Genomic DNA, 16,324 nt, shown 5'->3' on the forward strand with positions numbered 1-16,324 from the left:
AGTTTTCCAAAAATCCAATTTTCACTTGACCCATTGCCAATTTTATCATTGGCAATGAATACTGTCAGCTGTTGTCTTGTAGAGACGGGCTCACTTCGTTCCTTTTTGAGAACTATACTTTGTCAGTCATTCTTTCAAGTAAAAACGTTGATCCATGAAAGAAAAAACAAAACAAAACAAGTTCAGCACACCCCTCAATTGCACAAGTGTTTTTTCATGAAAAAGTGTTTTTCATTTTTTCCATGAAAAAATTTTCATGTATTTCATGTATATGTGAAATACAACTGTCGTATTTCAGTATGCAGCAGACGAGGTGTACTCAAGCCTCAAGATTTAATAAAATTAATAATTTTTACCACTTCATCAAGGACATTTGCAATGGAAACTGGCATTTGCTTTAATTACAAATTCAGGACAGTGAAGATTACAGTGACTACTAGTATAGTTTGGTGCTTCTACCTTGATTCACACTAAGTTACTAGCATCTTTACCCATCATTGCTTTTGCAACATCAGTGCAAACGTCAACTTATTTGACCTTCAGACCTTGGGGTTTTCCAAGGAGCCCCCAGACCACATTTAATATGAGTCTGACCCTCCCACCAAGAACATTAGAAAAGCTGAATAAATGATAAAAAAATCAACTACTTAAAGGCATTAGAGAGCTACCAGGGAAGTCCAGAACTTGAGGGGCCAAGATCCTGGAGAGAAGGAAAGTAGTGAAAGTGAATCTAAGAGTCTAAGCTGTTTTCCAACTTATGTCATTTACTGATTTGTAAGCAGAGGCTGAAAAACCAAGAAGTGAAGAAGAAATAGATTAAGAGGCTGAGAAGCTTAGCAGAACTACCAGCAGGTTCACAGTGCTGTGAAGATAAAAAATAGAGTTTGGGATCTCCAAGAAGGAGGGGCTGTGATTTACCTTGAAGGGCTACACCCTAGCAGTAAGCAAGAACTAGAAGTAGAGCAGCCCTCATAAAGCCTGAAACCCAGTTACCAAATCAGCTCAATCCCATATTGGATTAAGATAACCTATGACTACTCTAACGTCTAACAAAATGTCGAAGAGAAGCTTTTCTAAAACAAGATTAAGATAATCATCCAGAGCCTATGTAATATTTTATATACAATGTTCAGCATTCAAACAAAAATTACCAGGTATACAAAGACACCAGATCAAAAGGGAAAATTAATAATATAAATGGACTCACAGGACACCTCAGTTATTGGAATTATGAGACAGGAACTTTAAAATAATTGATTAATATATTCCAATAAATATATTACAAAAATGGAAAATTTTGGCAGGGAACTAAAATCTACAAAAATAGATATTCCAGACCTCTTGAAAACTATAATAACTGAAATATTGATGGCTTTAACATCATATTTGATACAATTCAAGAAAGTATTACTGAACTAGAACATAGATAGTAGAACATATTTGGACTGAAGAAAGAAAGGAAATAAAAAAGGATGGAAAATGCAGGAAAGAGCGTAAGTGACATGTGGGACATGGTGAAAAGTCTGGGCACAGGTAATATTTGAAGACATAAGAACTGAGAATTTCCTAACATTTACAAGAATCTACAAACCCCAAACAGAACAAATACAAAGTTAACAATGCCAGAGCATAGTGAAATTACTGACAAACAAAAACAAAGAGAAAATCATAAAAGTAGTCAAATGAGGTAAAAAACATATTACCTTCCAATGTACAACCATCAGATTGACACTTGGTTTTTCGACAGTTTTCAACAGAGGAAAAATTAACACCATAACAGAAAAGAATAACGTCTTAAAAATTCTGGAAAAAAAAAAATTACAAACCTAGAATTCTCTACCCAGCAAAAATAAGGGCAATGAAACAATAATATGATAATACTCAATTACTCCAAAATAGGCAAAAAATGAGTGAAGCACATATAACTGGCAGGACAAATAGAGAACAAAATAGTAAGATAAGAGATTTAAAGCCAAATATATCAGCAGCTACATTAAATGTAAATGGATTAAACTCACCAATTAAAAGATGAAGTTTTATTTGTGTGTGTATGTGTGTGTGTGTACATGCATATGAATAAACCATATGCCACTTTCAAGAGACACATTAATGAAAACTTACTTTGAGGAAAAAAAAACTGCAAAATAAATAAAAGTGGAAATGTAAACAGAAGAAGATTACTGCCCATCCAAGGGGAAGGTCAGGAAGGTCAGGGAAGAGTTACTTCATGGGCGGAGTTGGCATTTGACGGTGATAATAAATCATATCCCTCTACTTTAAATACAGAAATAAAAGAAAAATCCATACAGGAGTCAAAAAGATGGGGATCAAAATATGAGCTTTATAACTAATAGAGCTGACTTTGAAAATAGAGCTTGTCCTGCAGTCACAATTTGCCCTCTTACTTATCAAACTTTCCTTCCAAGTCTAGACCTTGGACTATCCCACCTGACAGGGAGTCTGCACAGATGACATGAATCCAGCCAGGTATAAGGAGATCCTCTTCATATCCCTAGAGCCCTTAGAGTAGGGGCTCAGAGAGTGATACCTCCAGACATCTGTCTAGAGATGGTTCTCAGCTTCAAATGCATGTTAGAGTCACCTGGGAAGCTTTAAATACTGCCAATGCCCACGACAAACACCAGACTACTGGGAAAGGATCTCCAAAGGCAGGATCCAGGTATTGTCGTTTTTCCTTAAGCTCCTCAAGTGATTCCAATGTATCTCTCAGGTTGAAAACCACCATGTAAGGCAGACCTGGGCCCCTTTTAAAGTGTGTCTACTATAAGAAAGGTGACACAGGCACAGAAGAGAGGACATACACCTTCCAAACAGCATGAACCCGAAAGAAGAAACAAAATGTCTCATCCATACACATCAGTTTTTTTCCCTAATCTCTCCAATTAGATAATGCCTTCCTTTACCCTTGGGGAGAAATAAATAGAGGAATTATTGAAAGGGTGGAATTATCATCCCAATTCTGTTTCCTTCTCAGGAATGGAGTGGAAGCATTTGCCTTTGTGGTTGATATGGCTTTCAAGTTTGAATTTAATAGATGGATAAGTTTGCACGTTAAAAAAAAAAATTGGAGGAACAGTGATAGAGGAATATTTTGAAGCAAGGATTTTTCCCTCTCAATGATCTTTTAGTGATCTTCGAAGCAATGAAAGAATGATTTTTAACAGTCCCAAGTGGAAAGTAAATGAAATGCCTAAACTCTATGTTGGCTGAAATATGCCATCTTCTCCTAGCTCAGGACCTTTACACACACTGTTCTTATGCTGTTCCTATACTCTCTTACCCACCCCTCACCCAGTTAATAATTACTCATCCTTTAGATCCCAGGCTCTCAGCACTTTCTCTGATCCACGGACAAATTAAATTCCCCTGCCATATGCTCTCATGAGATCTAGAGCATATGTAATTATATATTTGTGATATGTCTGATTCTTCCAATAAACTATGAATTTCCAAGGACAGGAACCAGATCTGTTTTATTCTTTATTTTATTCCAGGATCCAGTCACAGTTGTTAAATATCTTTGAATAAGAGTCCAGGTCATTCATAGTCTACATAAAGCCTTAAAGTTGCAGATAAGGAAAGAATTTTTTTAAAAAAGAGGGAGAGACAGAGAAAATGATGCCTTCATTAGAACTGGGAGTACTGGAGAGATTGAAAATGAAAATCAAATAAGGTTGCCAATCTTTGAGCAGGAATCAGTTGCCCATTTTCATCCAACACAATCAACCATAGCATAAGTATACCCACTGGTCAAGAAACTTGTATAAGACAGTATAATTCTGAAAACTAGGCCTCAAAAAAGTCTCTTTGACCTTCTGCACTCATCCAGAGAACATGCTGGGCCAACTGAGGGGGTAAAAAATAAAGACGACCAGAAGATTCTTCCTACTCCAATGGCCAAAGCATAATAACTAATACCTATTCCAAACAATAATCTTTCCGGGTAACAGTCTGGAGCATGACAGTAACTAACCATCAGGTTAACTATCTTATCTCAAAGGAGGAAAAAATCGTTAATGTGACATCAAATAAACACAGGGCACCAAACTCTGTGGCCAAGGTTCCCTCCAACAACTGGTCAATAGCACGGCACTGAGTTGTCTGCTTGGAAAAACTGTCTCCACCTGGGCTGCCAAAACAATAAGCCAAATAGCAGGACAGAAACAAGCGCCTGAATCTTGGAAAATATTTATGAAAATGAAAAAGGTGAACAAATAAAGTCAGTGGTAGAAAAACAATATGCAACTCACTTCCTTGTTGCCCCAAGTAAATCTGTTGCTTAAACAATAACAACAGAATCTAATCAGTAAACCCCTCAGCTGCCAAAATTATACAAGCAACTTGCCTGTTTAAAATGTCACGTTTCCCATCTGATATAAATATTCGCCTTCTGCTCCCATTCCTTAAGTGTCATACAAATCAGACACAATGTAAAATTCACCCTGGCACAACTATTTCTTTTTTCTTTCCTTTCAAATGACCCAGATTGTGCATTATGAAAATTGTGAAGCTTGGTGGTCTTTTTGGTAATTGGAATAGATCACTGAAGCCTAGGTTGCTTTTTAGCCTTGGCTTTTCACATTATTTTACACCTGGGAAGGTCCTGACTAGCTCATCCAAGTCCACTGAGACTTGGTTCAGCCTCAGTAAGCTTTTATACACACAAATGCAAAACTACCTGTTATCTCATTTCCAGAAAAATCATACTAGTGAGACATTTCTTTGCAATTTTTTAAACAACAGAAACAGATCTGGTAAAAAAAAAAAAAAAAAAAAACAACAACTTAAAAGATGGTTAAAGAGGGACTTCCCTGGTGGTACAGTGGTTGAGAATTCATCTGCCAACGCAGAGGACACAGGTTTGATCCCTGGTCAGGGAAGATCGCACATGCTGCAGAGCAACTAAGCCTGTGTGCCACAACTACTGAGCCTGCGCTCTAGAGCCCATGAGCTACAACTACTGAGCCTGCCCGCCGCAACTACTGAAGTCTGTGTGCTCTCGGGCCTGGGTGCCACAACTACTGAGCCTGCGTGCTGCAACTACTGGAGCCTGCACACCTAGAGCCCGTGCTGCACAACAAGGGAAGCCACCGCAATGAGAAGCACATGCACCACAGCGAAGAGTAGCCCCCCGCACACCTCAACTAGAGAAAGGCCCAACGCAGCCAAAAAAAAAAAAAAAGTTTAAAGAAAACAATGTGAAAATAATGGAAAAGGTAAGAAGACTAAGTTAAAATATTGATACAACCAAAATCAAATTCGCTGTCTATGCAGGATTATGTCAGTATACAGACCTTCTCATTACCGGCAGAAAGCAAGAAGTTTAAACCATCACAAAAATGTTCAACCTGTGCACTTTTGTGCCCTCCTATGAAATTAATTTTATGTTGCAAAGGTATATGTGCAGACTCCAAGTATCACCCACAGATGAACCATATCAGAATCCCCTGGGGTAGTGGTTCAAGATGCAGATCACTAGATGCCACAAAAGACCTTCTGAATTAGACTCTTTCTTAGGAACAGGACCCAGGAATCTGTTCCCTTTCCCCAAATCACCCAAAACCCAGAAACAGTGGGCTTGCTCCACAAATTTGGCTTCCTCATAAATCCTCAGCAATCCCTTCTAAACCAATCAGAGCCTCTAAACTGCTCTAATAAAGAAATTCAGAGCTGCCTAAGGCATTAAAGTTAAGAGAACCTCTGTGATTCTGTTAGATCTCTGATCTCCCTTGAACCAAGCAAGTACGGAAAAAAATCTGCGAAGTCTACTGGTTAACAGAGTGCTTGAGTAACAGTGCCTTCAATAGAGTAGTGTGATGTTTGGAAGCAGAATAAAAATGTTAATTGCTTCCAATTACCAAAGCCTCTCAAATTCAGGCAGAGAAGCCAAAGCAGAGGCTTATACAGTCAGTTCACAGACAGTGGCCATCCCCCAAGCAACTACACCCTGCACTTTAACTCCTGTGTGATTATAAAGAAGCCGCCTTCCCCAACAATAATGACCATAGTCGCTGTTGATGACCACCTAAGGACTGTAAACACAATCAAACACCAACAACCAAAACCCCATGGAAACTGCCCCTTCCCTAACATTCAACTAATTTTGAGATATTCTTACATATTAAATTAGGAATGAGAGTTTTCAAAACAAGTAACTCAAATTTTGAACATATTTCAAAGCCCCTTTGAGCAACAAAGGATACCTAGTCTTACACAGAAACATTAACCAAGAAAGGAAAAGGCCTCATCTACATAAACCTCAGAGAAAGCCCCAGAAAAAACATTCACACTATATCTTTAGTTTTAATTGTTTGGTTTACATATTAATAAATATTTATAAAAGCAAAGATTTTGATTTTATTTTTTTGTTTATTTTATGATCAATTCTCATAATTTTTATGATTTTTATGATCAACTGATATTTTAAGTAGCACTCAAAAATAATCTCAATTTACAACATGGTGCTTCTAAGAAATAAGGGTTTGACTTAAATGACTCTGAGACAATTATCCAAAAATCAATCACATGGTAAATGGGGGTGGGGGGTGGGAGGAAGAATACCTTTCCTTCATTTAAGACCAAAGACATTACAACCTTCAACAAGTTTTGTATGACCTTTCAGCTGAAATCTTTATTATCAAAAAAGAGACTGCAGGACTCCAGTTTTTCCTATCTCAGGGAAAGCAGAGGTAAGGATTGCCCCCCAAAAAAAGAAGGAAAGAAAAGAAAAGCTGTCTAAAGTCTTATTTGTAGAGAGAAAGGTCAAGCAGTGGTAGAAAGGAAACAGAAAGCATATTCTTACTCATTTGGGGCTTAATCTCTTCATCCAAGTCCAAATCTTCTAAATCAAGGAAGTTGTCTACCTAGAAAAGGATTAACATCATCTTTATACAAATTAGACCTGGAGAAAAATATGCAATTAAGAATCAGTGAATCCACTTCCACAACACTCAAGTGAGCAAATGAATCTCCTTTTCTCATTAACTTTTGAGTCCCAGATAGAGATCTTTGTGTTCACTGTGCTTTCCCAGAGACATCTGAAAGAAGCACTAAATCTGGAAGTTGGCCGGGATTTCACAGGCACCACAGTAAGATCTCTATACTGAAAGGGAAAAAACAGTCTGGGAAGTTTTTGAAAAGTTTTTGTTCCTGATTCTATCCCAGAATATATACCACCATCAAGACAGTCTGAAACAATGTTTCTATTTTTTGGTTTTGTTTTATTGCTTTTGCTCCTCAAGCAAATGATGGTGGTGGGTCTGGCTATTCTCACAACAGTGTGCTTTAAACTCCAAAGAGAGAGTAGAAACTAAAGAAAGCAGGGGAGAAGGTTCATTCAAGACAAAATCATCCTGCCCCAGGTAATCACAAGAGAGGTGAACAGAGCAAAAAATCAAGTGTTCTCTCTTTTGAGCGAATAAAACTGAAAATTACTTCAAAGGTAAAAAGCAGAGCAAATGACCTTTACAGACAGTAGCAGCATTTCAATGTTGCTTTCCACTGCAAGCTGACAACCAGACATTTTAGATTAACAAAATGGTAGCACTTCAGACATGAAGCAATTCATCTCAGGTGAATATCAAAGAGTGTCAATAAACAAATGATTTCACCACTGGCACCCGAAGGCAGATCTAGTAAAGGCATGATGTCAAAACGCCTTTTATGCTTATGACCTAAAACATGTACATAACAAAATACCATAAAATTATAAATTTAGATCTCATCATTGGAATTCAAAACACAGCCTGGGTCTTTCTTCCCCACTCTCTACCTGCCAGACCATGGCTTGTAGCTTCCATACTTGGAAGTACATAACTACAGTTATTTTTTGACTTCCAAGGGACAGCAAAAATTTATGTTCCATATGATGGTTTCAGTACTAAAACTTGAGAATCTGTTATATTGTCAGGACGAGAGTCACGTTTCTCTATTGAAGCACCCCTTCCATTTGTAAAGCTTTGAGGAAAAAAGATCCAGAACCCAGGCCACCAAGGACAGTTTAAGATAATCAAACACCACTTTTTTTTTTAAAGCATATAGACAAAATCTGCTGAATTCTCCAAATTTGTATGACAGACAGCAAATGAGTCCTGTGAGGTTTTTATGCTCTTTCTGGGTTTTGGCCATGGAATAAAATCGAATCATGCCTTACCTTCACCTTTCCTGCCCGATTCAGATCACCCTGAAAGGAACTGCCAACTTTTTGGCCTTCATCCATCACTATCTGGAAAAACAAACAAACAAACAAACAACATTGAGGACATATTGATGGGAAGATGAAACAAGTGAAAATAAAGGAGCTGATGTTGTAGCCCTTCAGGCACTAAAATTCCCTTTCCGCTTTCTGTTAATTAGCTACGCGTGACAAACCATGACACCTTAGTGACAGCAGATTCACTAAGTCATAGCAGCCATCAGGGAATAGGTTCCAGGAGGTCTGACTTCTACTTCTGTCTTCTAGACTCATCTACAGTGTAACCTAGGGTAAATTATTTAACCCCAATTTTTTCATGTGTAAAATATGAACACTCCGCACCTCATTACCCCAGCCCCCGTCCCATCCCACCCCAATGAGCCTCTGAAGGACAAATCAGAGAATGCTAATACAACATTTTCAAGTTACTAGGAAAAAATACCGTGGAACAATTCTTTGCCCTCACACACTGGTTAAAGACTCAATAGAAAATGTAATTCCAATTGCCAATGATGGCCAGTAGACAGTGAATCCTCCAGAAAGAAAAGTTCTTGTCCCATAATCACCTCACTGGAAATAAGTTATAGAATTAAAAAATTACAGCCCTTCGCTGTATATAAACACACTTCTAACATGGAGATTTTTCTCCCTTGCATAAAACCATAATCTCATATACAATTCTGTCCACAATATCACAGGGAATACACGATGAGATAGAAAGTAGAAACTCAAATGGCTTAAAAAATAGAACAGCTTCCACTAGGATTCCTTGATAGTTAAAAACCATAGCTAAAGAGAATGTGAATATAGTCTATGAAGTCTTGAAGATTAGGAAGAGAGCATCTAACATTTATTTATTGACCAAATCTTGGAAGAACCAAGATAACATATTCTACTTTAAGTCTGAAAGATATGAATCCAGGACAGGTAAAAGAAACTCTCATTTACACAGAGAATTACAAAAAGGAACTCTTTTGTCCCAGAGGACAAGCTAAAATATAGACATAATTTCAAGAAAAATCTGTAGATGGCAGATCCTTAAGAGGTTTTTAACAAAAATTGGGGATAATTAAGTTACTATCATAAAAGTTGGCTGTTGAAATCATGAAATGTAATGATGATTTTCAGTAAAGTATCCCAAAGGCACTCCTTCTAAAATTAGGAGTCTGAGTTACTGATCCAATAGTTGTCCGATGTTTCTTATTATGGTCTCTTTCTTTTTTTTTAATTCATGAAAAAATTTTTTTTCTCTGTTTCTGTAAATGTGCTATGGTATTACCTGTTCCTCTTCTGAACACTGTGACGAAGTACGAAGAAAGATGGCTTTATTGCTAAGATGGTGATCATTTGGTTCATTTCTCTGAGTAAATTTTACTGAAGGAAAATTGCTTTCTGAAGAATTGGTTCCAAAGGCTCCTCTTTGGGTCACATTATCTGAAATGATAAATTACATAATATTAGAAAACACCCACCACATCCAGTCTAGTTTATTTTGTGTTTATTGAGAATCTTTCTTCCAAACAAAAAAAAAAATACTTTTCAAAAAAATCTACAAACTGAATGCTTGAAGCATTAAACACTCTTAACCTATAAAGTTATTTCTAAAAATGCATAGAAAGATAACACTATTTCATTCACTATTCAACAAACATTTATAATTTTGTATCCAGCACTGTTCTCAGCCATTGTTAAGAGGTCAATAAAGTATTTGCAAGACTCTTGGACATTACCAATCTCATTTTTTTTCTAAATTTGAGGGTTTTTAAAAAAAGTATGGAGGCAATGTATGGATGATTTTAGAAAATCTGTAAAAGAAAAAGATTAAGATTAGAATATCACTCATAATCCTACAAGACAGAAAAGCTGCAACAAAATTTTTTCAGTGGCTATTTTTCTCATCTTTTATCTATTCACCCATAAACTTCTAAAAGTCAAATGGAATTGTACTGTACATACCATATTATAAGTCAACTTGAGAGCAATATTTTTTTCATACTATCGCATATTCTGCATAATTTTAATGATTATAGAGAATTCCACCGTATATATTTAACATAGTTTATTTAACCAATTCCTATTCTCAACTATTTAAAACTATAAACAATGAATATGTTTGTGTTAAATCTTTGCACATTCATGATTATGTCCTTACGATAAGGAAAGAGTCTAAGATTCATCCTAAATTAAGAGAAAATTATAACATGATGCCATTAACAGAAATGTGGGGGACAAATTCAGATGAGAGAGAATGAATTAACTTTTGTCCATGCTGCATTTGAGGTGCCAGTGGAAACTGTGAGGGAAATGTCCCAGAGGCAGCTGCAAATGTAGGCTAAAATGTGGGAGAGAGATCACAGCGATAGGTAAAGAGCTGGTAGTCGATTACACTGGGGCAGTGGTTTAAGCCATAAAATTATTTTTAATATTAGCAGCAATATTAAAATAAATAAGAGTTAACATTACTTGAGGGTCAGACTGTCTTTTATTATGCATCTCATAAATCTCATTTAAGCCTCACAACAAGCCTAGAGGTAGGTACTGTTAGTATCCCCATTTTACAGGTGAAGAAACCAAGGCCTACCGAGAGATTAAATAATTTGTTCAAAGTTACACAGCTGGTAAGTAGCAGAGTGGGGATGTGAACCCAGGCCTTCCTAATCCAGCACTCACTGCTGTGCAACTTAGAATAGTACAGTAAATGAAGGGAAAGGGTTCTTAGAGAATAGAAGAATAAAGCAGAAAAAAAAGAAATTTTAAAAAGCCCAGAAAGGAGACAAAGAAGAAAAGTTTACAACAGTACAAGAACCCAGGGAGCATGGCACATACTAAAACTAGAACTCCCTTGCTGCAAATGACAATAGCAAAACACAGGAATCTACTTCAAGGATCACTAGAAGAGTGACTAAGGGATTCAAAAGAGGCCAAGTGGCAGAAATCAAGCTACTGTCAGATTAGGGCACCCTGTTCCATCCCCTTACAATACTCCACCATGGAAAGATTCTGGAGACATGGGTTTATTTGTGAACAACCTGGTCAGGTATCTAACTGAAGGGGTTACAAAACAGCCTAACCCACCAAAGTGGCATGTTTCTCTTGAGCCACTGGTTGCACGGCTTCAAAATCAGTAAAGATTCTTGTTGTTCTAATGATCTCGGCCTGGTGCAAGGCAGCCAGAATCCTGTGTTTGCTTCTGAATACCTCATCATTGGTAGAATTAAGACTTGTAGGGGGACTTCCCTGGTGGCACAGTGGCTAAGAATCCACCTGCCAAAGCAGGAGGCACGGGTTCAGGCCCTGGTCCAGGAAGATCCCACACGCTGCACAGCAACTAAGCCCGTGCGCCACATCTACTGAGCCTGCGCCCTAGAGCCTGCGAGCCACAACTACTGAAGCTCACGCGCCTAGAGCCTGTGCCCCGCGACAAGAGAAGCCACTGCAGTGAGAAGCCTGCATGCCACAACTAGAGAAAGCCCGCGCGCAGCAACGAAGACCCAACGCAGCCAAATAAATAAATAAATTTATTTAAAAAAAAAAAAAGACTTGTAGGGATATCTATAGGACATTAACACAGAAATACTGTTGGGGAGAAGAGATAAGGTAGCCTAGCCTATAATACAGCATTAGCTCAGTAAGCCAGAGAGGGAAAACACAAATATTTAAATTCTAACCGCTTTTTCTTTCAAAGGGATTTATTAGCAAACACCACCAGCTCAGGCCAGTTCTCTCTACTGCCTCCTGCACCAGCACCCACGACTCCTAATTAGCTACTACTGGGACGGGTGACCCCTTCCTTGTGCCCCAACAAATCCCTGCAAACTCTGATATGAAGCACTCGCCTTGGCTGCTGGGGGTGGAGGGGCTGAGGGGCTGATTAAGGAAGGTGATGGGAGGGTTACAGGAACACTGCTGGAGTAACCAGCACGATGCCAGGCCACAGAAGTGAGGACAAAATGGTCTTAGGTTTACCCTCCCTGACTTCTTCCTCTTTTACAGCCACAATTATGGCTGTAAAATCATCAGTCCTAGGGCAGAGACAAGCAGTGGCAGCAGCGTGGAGCAAGACAGGCATGGAGATTCTTGGAAACAGGAGTGAAGAGGAATGAAAGGGTCCTTCAAACTTCATCAAAGTTAGAGGCAACCAGTGGCTCCCTGCCATTCCTCAGTGCCCTGTTCTAATAAAACGCGGAATAGTTTCAGTTCTCCTTGCTTATCCTTTAAGTTTAGCACAACCTAAACCTAGTATTTCCTGAGAAAATGCCGTGTACTCAGCACAACACTACTGTAATAATCTATTGCTTTACATACTTGAAAACCACAGTGATGTCTGGGAAGAACAGATGTTCCGTAAGGACAAGTTCTGTTTGTTCTTATCATCACTCAGTGTGCTCCTCTGCTATTTCCAATAAAACACCAGGTTATTTGACAAATAACCAGATGAAACTCCTTCAAAATAAAGAGCAAAATGTAATGAAGTCCCAGCTTCTGATGCTGATGTGGAGCGATGGTTGAGGTCTCAGATCTAACACAACTTCTTGTTTACTCTTTCAAAACTTCGTCCTTTCATAAACATAAAGCTTTCATTTTTAAAATATGGAAAGATTCAGAAAAGAACTTGTTCCCTCTCTGACTGAACCTACAGTTTAAGACTCCTTTCTAAACCTTGAAAGCAGTTTCACAAGAGTAAGTACTATTTCACTCCAAAGGCCCCGAAGTGCTTCTTACAAATGTTTTTATCATTTTTTAAAAAAACAGCAAAAAAAAAAATCTCTTGGCAGCAGAAGATAGGAAAGAAGTTCTTTCTCAATATGATAATGACAAAATGGCAGATGTTGGCACAGCCCAGAATCCGAAGTGGCCTAAAGCCTGATTAGAGTGCCAGATGCTGCTTCCCAGAGTTATCCTGGTGGCCATCCAAACATGCCACCCAAGTGTGCGTTTCATCTTCTTCTGTTTCTGCTTCTCATCAGAGTCCTTTTCTACCTTTTCATCTTATCCCTAATGTTCCTTGCTTTGAAATAAGTGCCAGACATAACACACTTTGGAAATCTAACAGCAATATTTCAGAGAACAAGTCGGTTACTGAGACCTGAAAGAGTGTTTCTTTGGGCATTTCTGAGTCAAAACTTCAATACACATGAAACGAAGGTTTTTTGCTAAAGGTTTCATTACTCTGAAGCAATGGAATTTCAATTTTCTTTTGATACCAAACAGACAAGCTTCCAACAGATCTCCCTTACAAGGTCACCAACTACACCTACAATGTCTAATTTCAGGCCAAAGAAAAAGGTTACACTCCTGCAAAAGGTTGAAACTATGGACGCCTCGATAAATTAAACACCAATCGTAAATTGATTGTACATCTTCCAGATGAAAGCGGTCAGTTTCAGAGAACTCGGTTTTGAAAGAAACTTTTTAAAAATTCAAATTCATCCATTCAAAGGCCAGACTAGTGTCCATGAGCTTAGAAGAAAGTTTACACTTTACAGGAAAGTTCTCACAGATCAACACAACCAACATCAGAATTCATGACCTAATTCTCCCAGCAACACCTGAGGGTCCGTTCTTCTGCACCATGGTCAACAGAAATACAAATCAAGAGCATGTTCTCAGTTGTGAAGAGATACTGAATATGTTGTTAAGTAGGAAAGAAAAATTCATCGGGGGGAAATTCTGTGCAACACTGGGTAGTTGCCAAAAACCTCCTGCCCAGAGCATAGGGGATAAGCAATCATGCTTATAACAAGACTGGGTCCTTTGAAAGTCAGGGGGGTGATTTTCATATCATACTCCTAGCCTAAAGCAATGTTGCTCTGCACAAAATTTGCTCTTCATTTGCCCAGCCAAACTACTTCACTCCACTGCTTCTTGATCACATACTCCTTGGTATATGGCCTCCCCTGGAGCGACAGTCCTTAGGATTAAATAAGCAATTTAAAAACCAATCAATCATAAATCAGAATAAGTCCAAAGAAGCTAAATTCAGCAGACAAATGTTTTGTCTAAATTCCCTTTGCAGTGGTCTGAATCCAACTGTTTCATGTTCTTCACTGGAAAGGGCACAGGGAGGAGAGGATTACCTTAGCCTGGCCAGTCAGGAATAATTGTACTTTCCCCGAGGCTGGATGATAATTGACTCATTAGTCATAGACATAGCTCTCCAGCTGCCAAGACACAAATGCACAACCCTAGCTCAGAGAAAAAAAAAAGTGTGTCAAAAGTCTAAGATGAGGCACACAATAGCAGTAAGTTGACATTTTGAAATGTCCAGTGTTAGGCACGTAACAGAAAGGAAAAAAAGAAGTGAGGATAGTGTAAAGTTGCTGTAAGTTTATTTTCAGGGAGAAAAGCTGAGTGGTAGTTGAGTTATGCAACTTATTCAACCCACAGGTTGTATCATGGGCATCAACTATGTGCAAAGTGACCCAAGATGGGTAAGACCCAGTCCCTGCCCTTATGGAGTCTACAAATTAAGAAGTTTAGCCAGCTATGCAAACCACCCAAATAGAACACAACTAACGCAGAGGATATAAGGGAACACAAAGTTAGAGAAGGGTGAGATCGCAGTTGGTTTGGGAGAATCACAGAAGGCTTCATATAGGAATGGGGAGTCTGAGCCGGGCTTTGAAAGACGGCTACGATTTCAGCAGGTGAGCCCTGTGAGGAGGTATCCCACAAAGGGAAAACTGCACAAACAAAGCTCCCAAGGTGGGAACACGTGGGGCCTGAGGAAGAACCACCATGTATTCCAGGAAGGCAGGAGCACATATTCTGCGATGCGTGGAAGGGCTGCTATTTGCAGGGCTTGACAAAAACTCTGTACTATACCAAGGCCCTTGGGAGTCATAACTAGAGCTGCGCTCTAAGATGAAATGGATGGAAGGCGGCAGAGTGGTTCAGATACTTTCATACTAGAAAGTATGGCGCTACTGTGGCAATCCAGGTGAGAAGTAAAGGGAGCCTCAGCGATGGATTTAAGAAAGGAGAAAAGAGCTCACAATGTGGGTTCTTTTTGTGTTTCTAGAACAGAAATGAAGACACTATCTCCAAGCGGTTATGTTTCCTCCCTCTAGATATCTCAGAATGTTCACCTTATCTTCCCATGGCAATCTGTATTATTATTTTAGTTTAATTTGGCATGCCCCAGATAACTTAAAAACAACAACAACAACTAAACAATCTCTGTGATGGTGGCAGTAGACATTACAGCATGCTTGCAACCTGTCAAATGGATTACACGTTGGTGCAAAGAGGCCACACATATCATCCCATAATATAAACTCACCTTCCCAACTGCTTTAGTCAAGGCCACAGAAGGGAGCTGGTCCAGCGTGGGAGCAGATGCAGCGTATTTGAGCACAGCTTCCCTGAGCTCCCAGAATGCCTAACAGGGTGACACTGTCTACACAAAGTAGGATCTTGTTTCTTTTTGTATCACTGTCCTTATCTACTTAAAAATTTCAAGGCTATGCACAAATGGTTTATTTTCTTAGTAGGAAATATTTATGACAAGCAGCATCCTCCTAGTTCTTCAGCCAAACCCAGAGTCACGAGGCCATATGCTCATCCAGTGAAGCACTCAGGTAAGGATCTAGGTATCCGTGAATAGTAGCTCCACCTCTCCATAGCTTTAGTGAGGTGTATTTATAGAATTCACTGAAGTGTACAATTCAATAATTTTTAATAAATATATAGAGTTGTCCAACCATCACCACAATTACATTTTTAGATCATTTCCATCACCTCGAAAAGTCCCAGGTACTCATCTGTAGCCACTCCCCATTCCTACTGCCAAACACAGGCAGCCACTAATCTACTTTTTATAGCTAAAGATATGCCTTTCCTAGACATTCCATATAAATACAATCATATGATACATGGTCTTTTGTACCTGACTTCTCTACTTAGAATGACATCTTTGAGGGTCATCCATGTTGTAGTATATGTCAGTATTTCACTCCTTTTTATCGTCAAAAACTATTCCATTATCTGGATAGACCACATTTTGTTTTTCCATTCACCAGTTAATGGACATTTGGATTGTTTCCACATTTGGTACCCCCTTGATTCTAATACTGAGTTGGATCCAAAGACCACCATCACTAATCCAAT

General features: G+C 38.7%; 1 protein-coding gene across 3 annotated transcripts in view; it reads right to left on the reverse strand.

Annotated features, from left to right (window-relative positions):
- Positions 1–16,324, reverse strand: part of IFTAP (intraflagellar transport associated protein) — a 59,539-nt gene that overhangs the window by 12,575 nt on the left and 30,640 nt on the right. For all 3 annotated transcript variants that reach the window (XM_030864659.2, XM_060303348.2, XM_060303349.1), the window contains 3 exons: positions 9,495–9,649; positions 8,174–8,245; positions 6,824–6,884 (listed from right to left, as the gene is read on the reverse strand). In XM_030864659.2, the coding sequence (XP_030720519.2) occupies positions 6,824–6,884; positions 8,174–8,245; positions 9,495–9,649 (288 nt within the window). The remainder of the gene's footprint in view (positions 1–6,823; positions 6,885–8,173; positions 8,246–9,494; positions 9,650–16,324) is intronic.

The sequence above is a fragment of the Globicephala melas genome, chromosome 8 (assembly GCF_963455315.2).
Source record: "Globicephala melas chromosome 8, mGloMel1.2, whole genome shotgun sequence".
Taxonomy (NCBI): Eukaryota; Metazoa; Chordata; class Mammalia; order Artiodactyla; family Delphinidae; genus Globicephala; species Globicephala melas.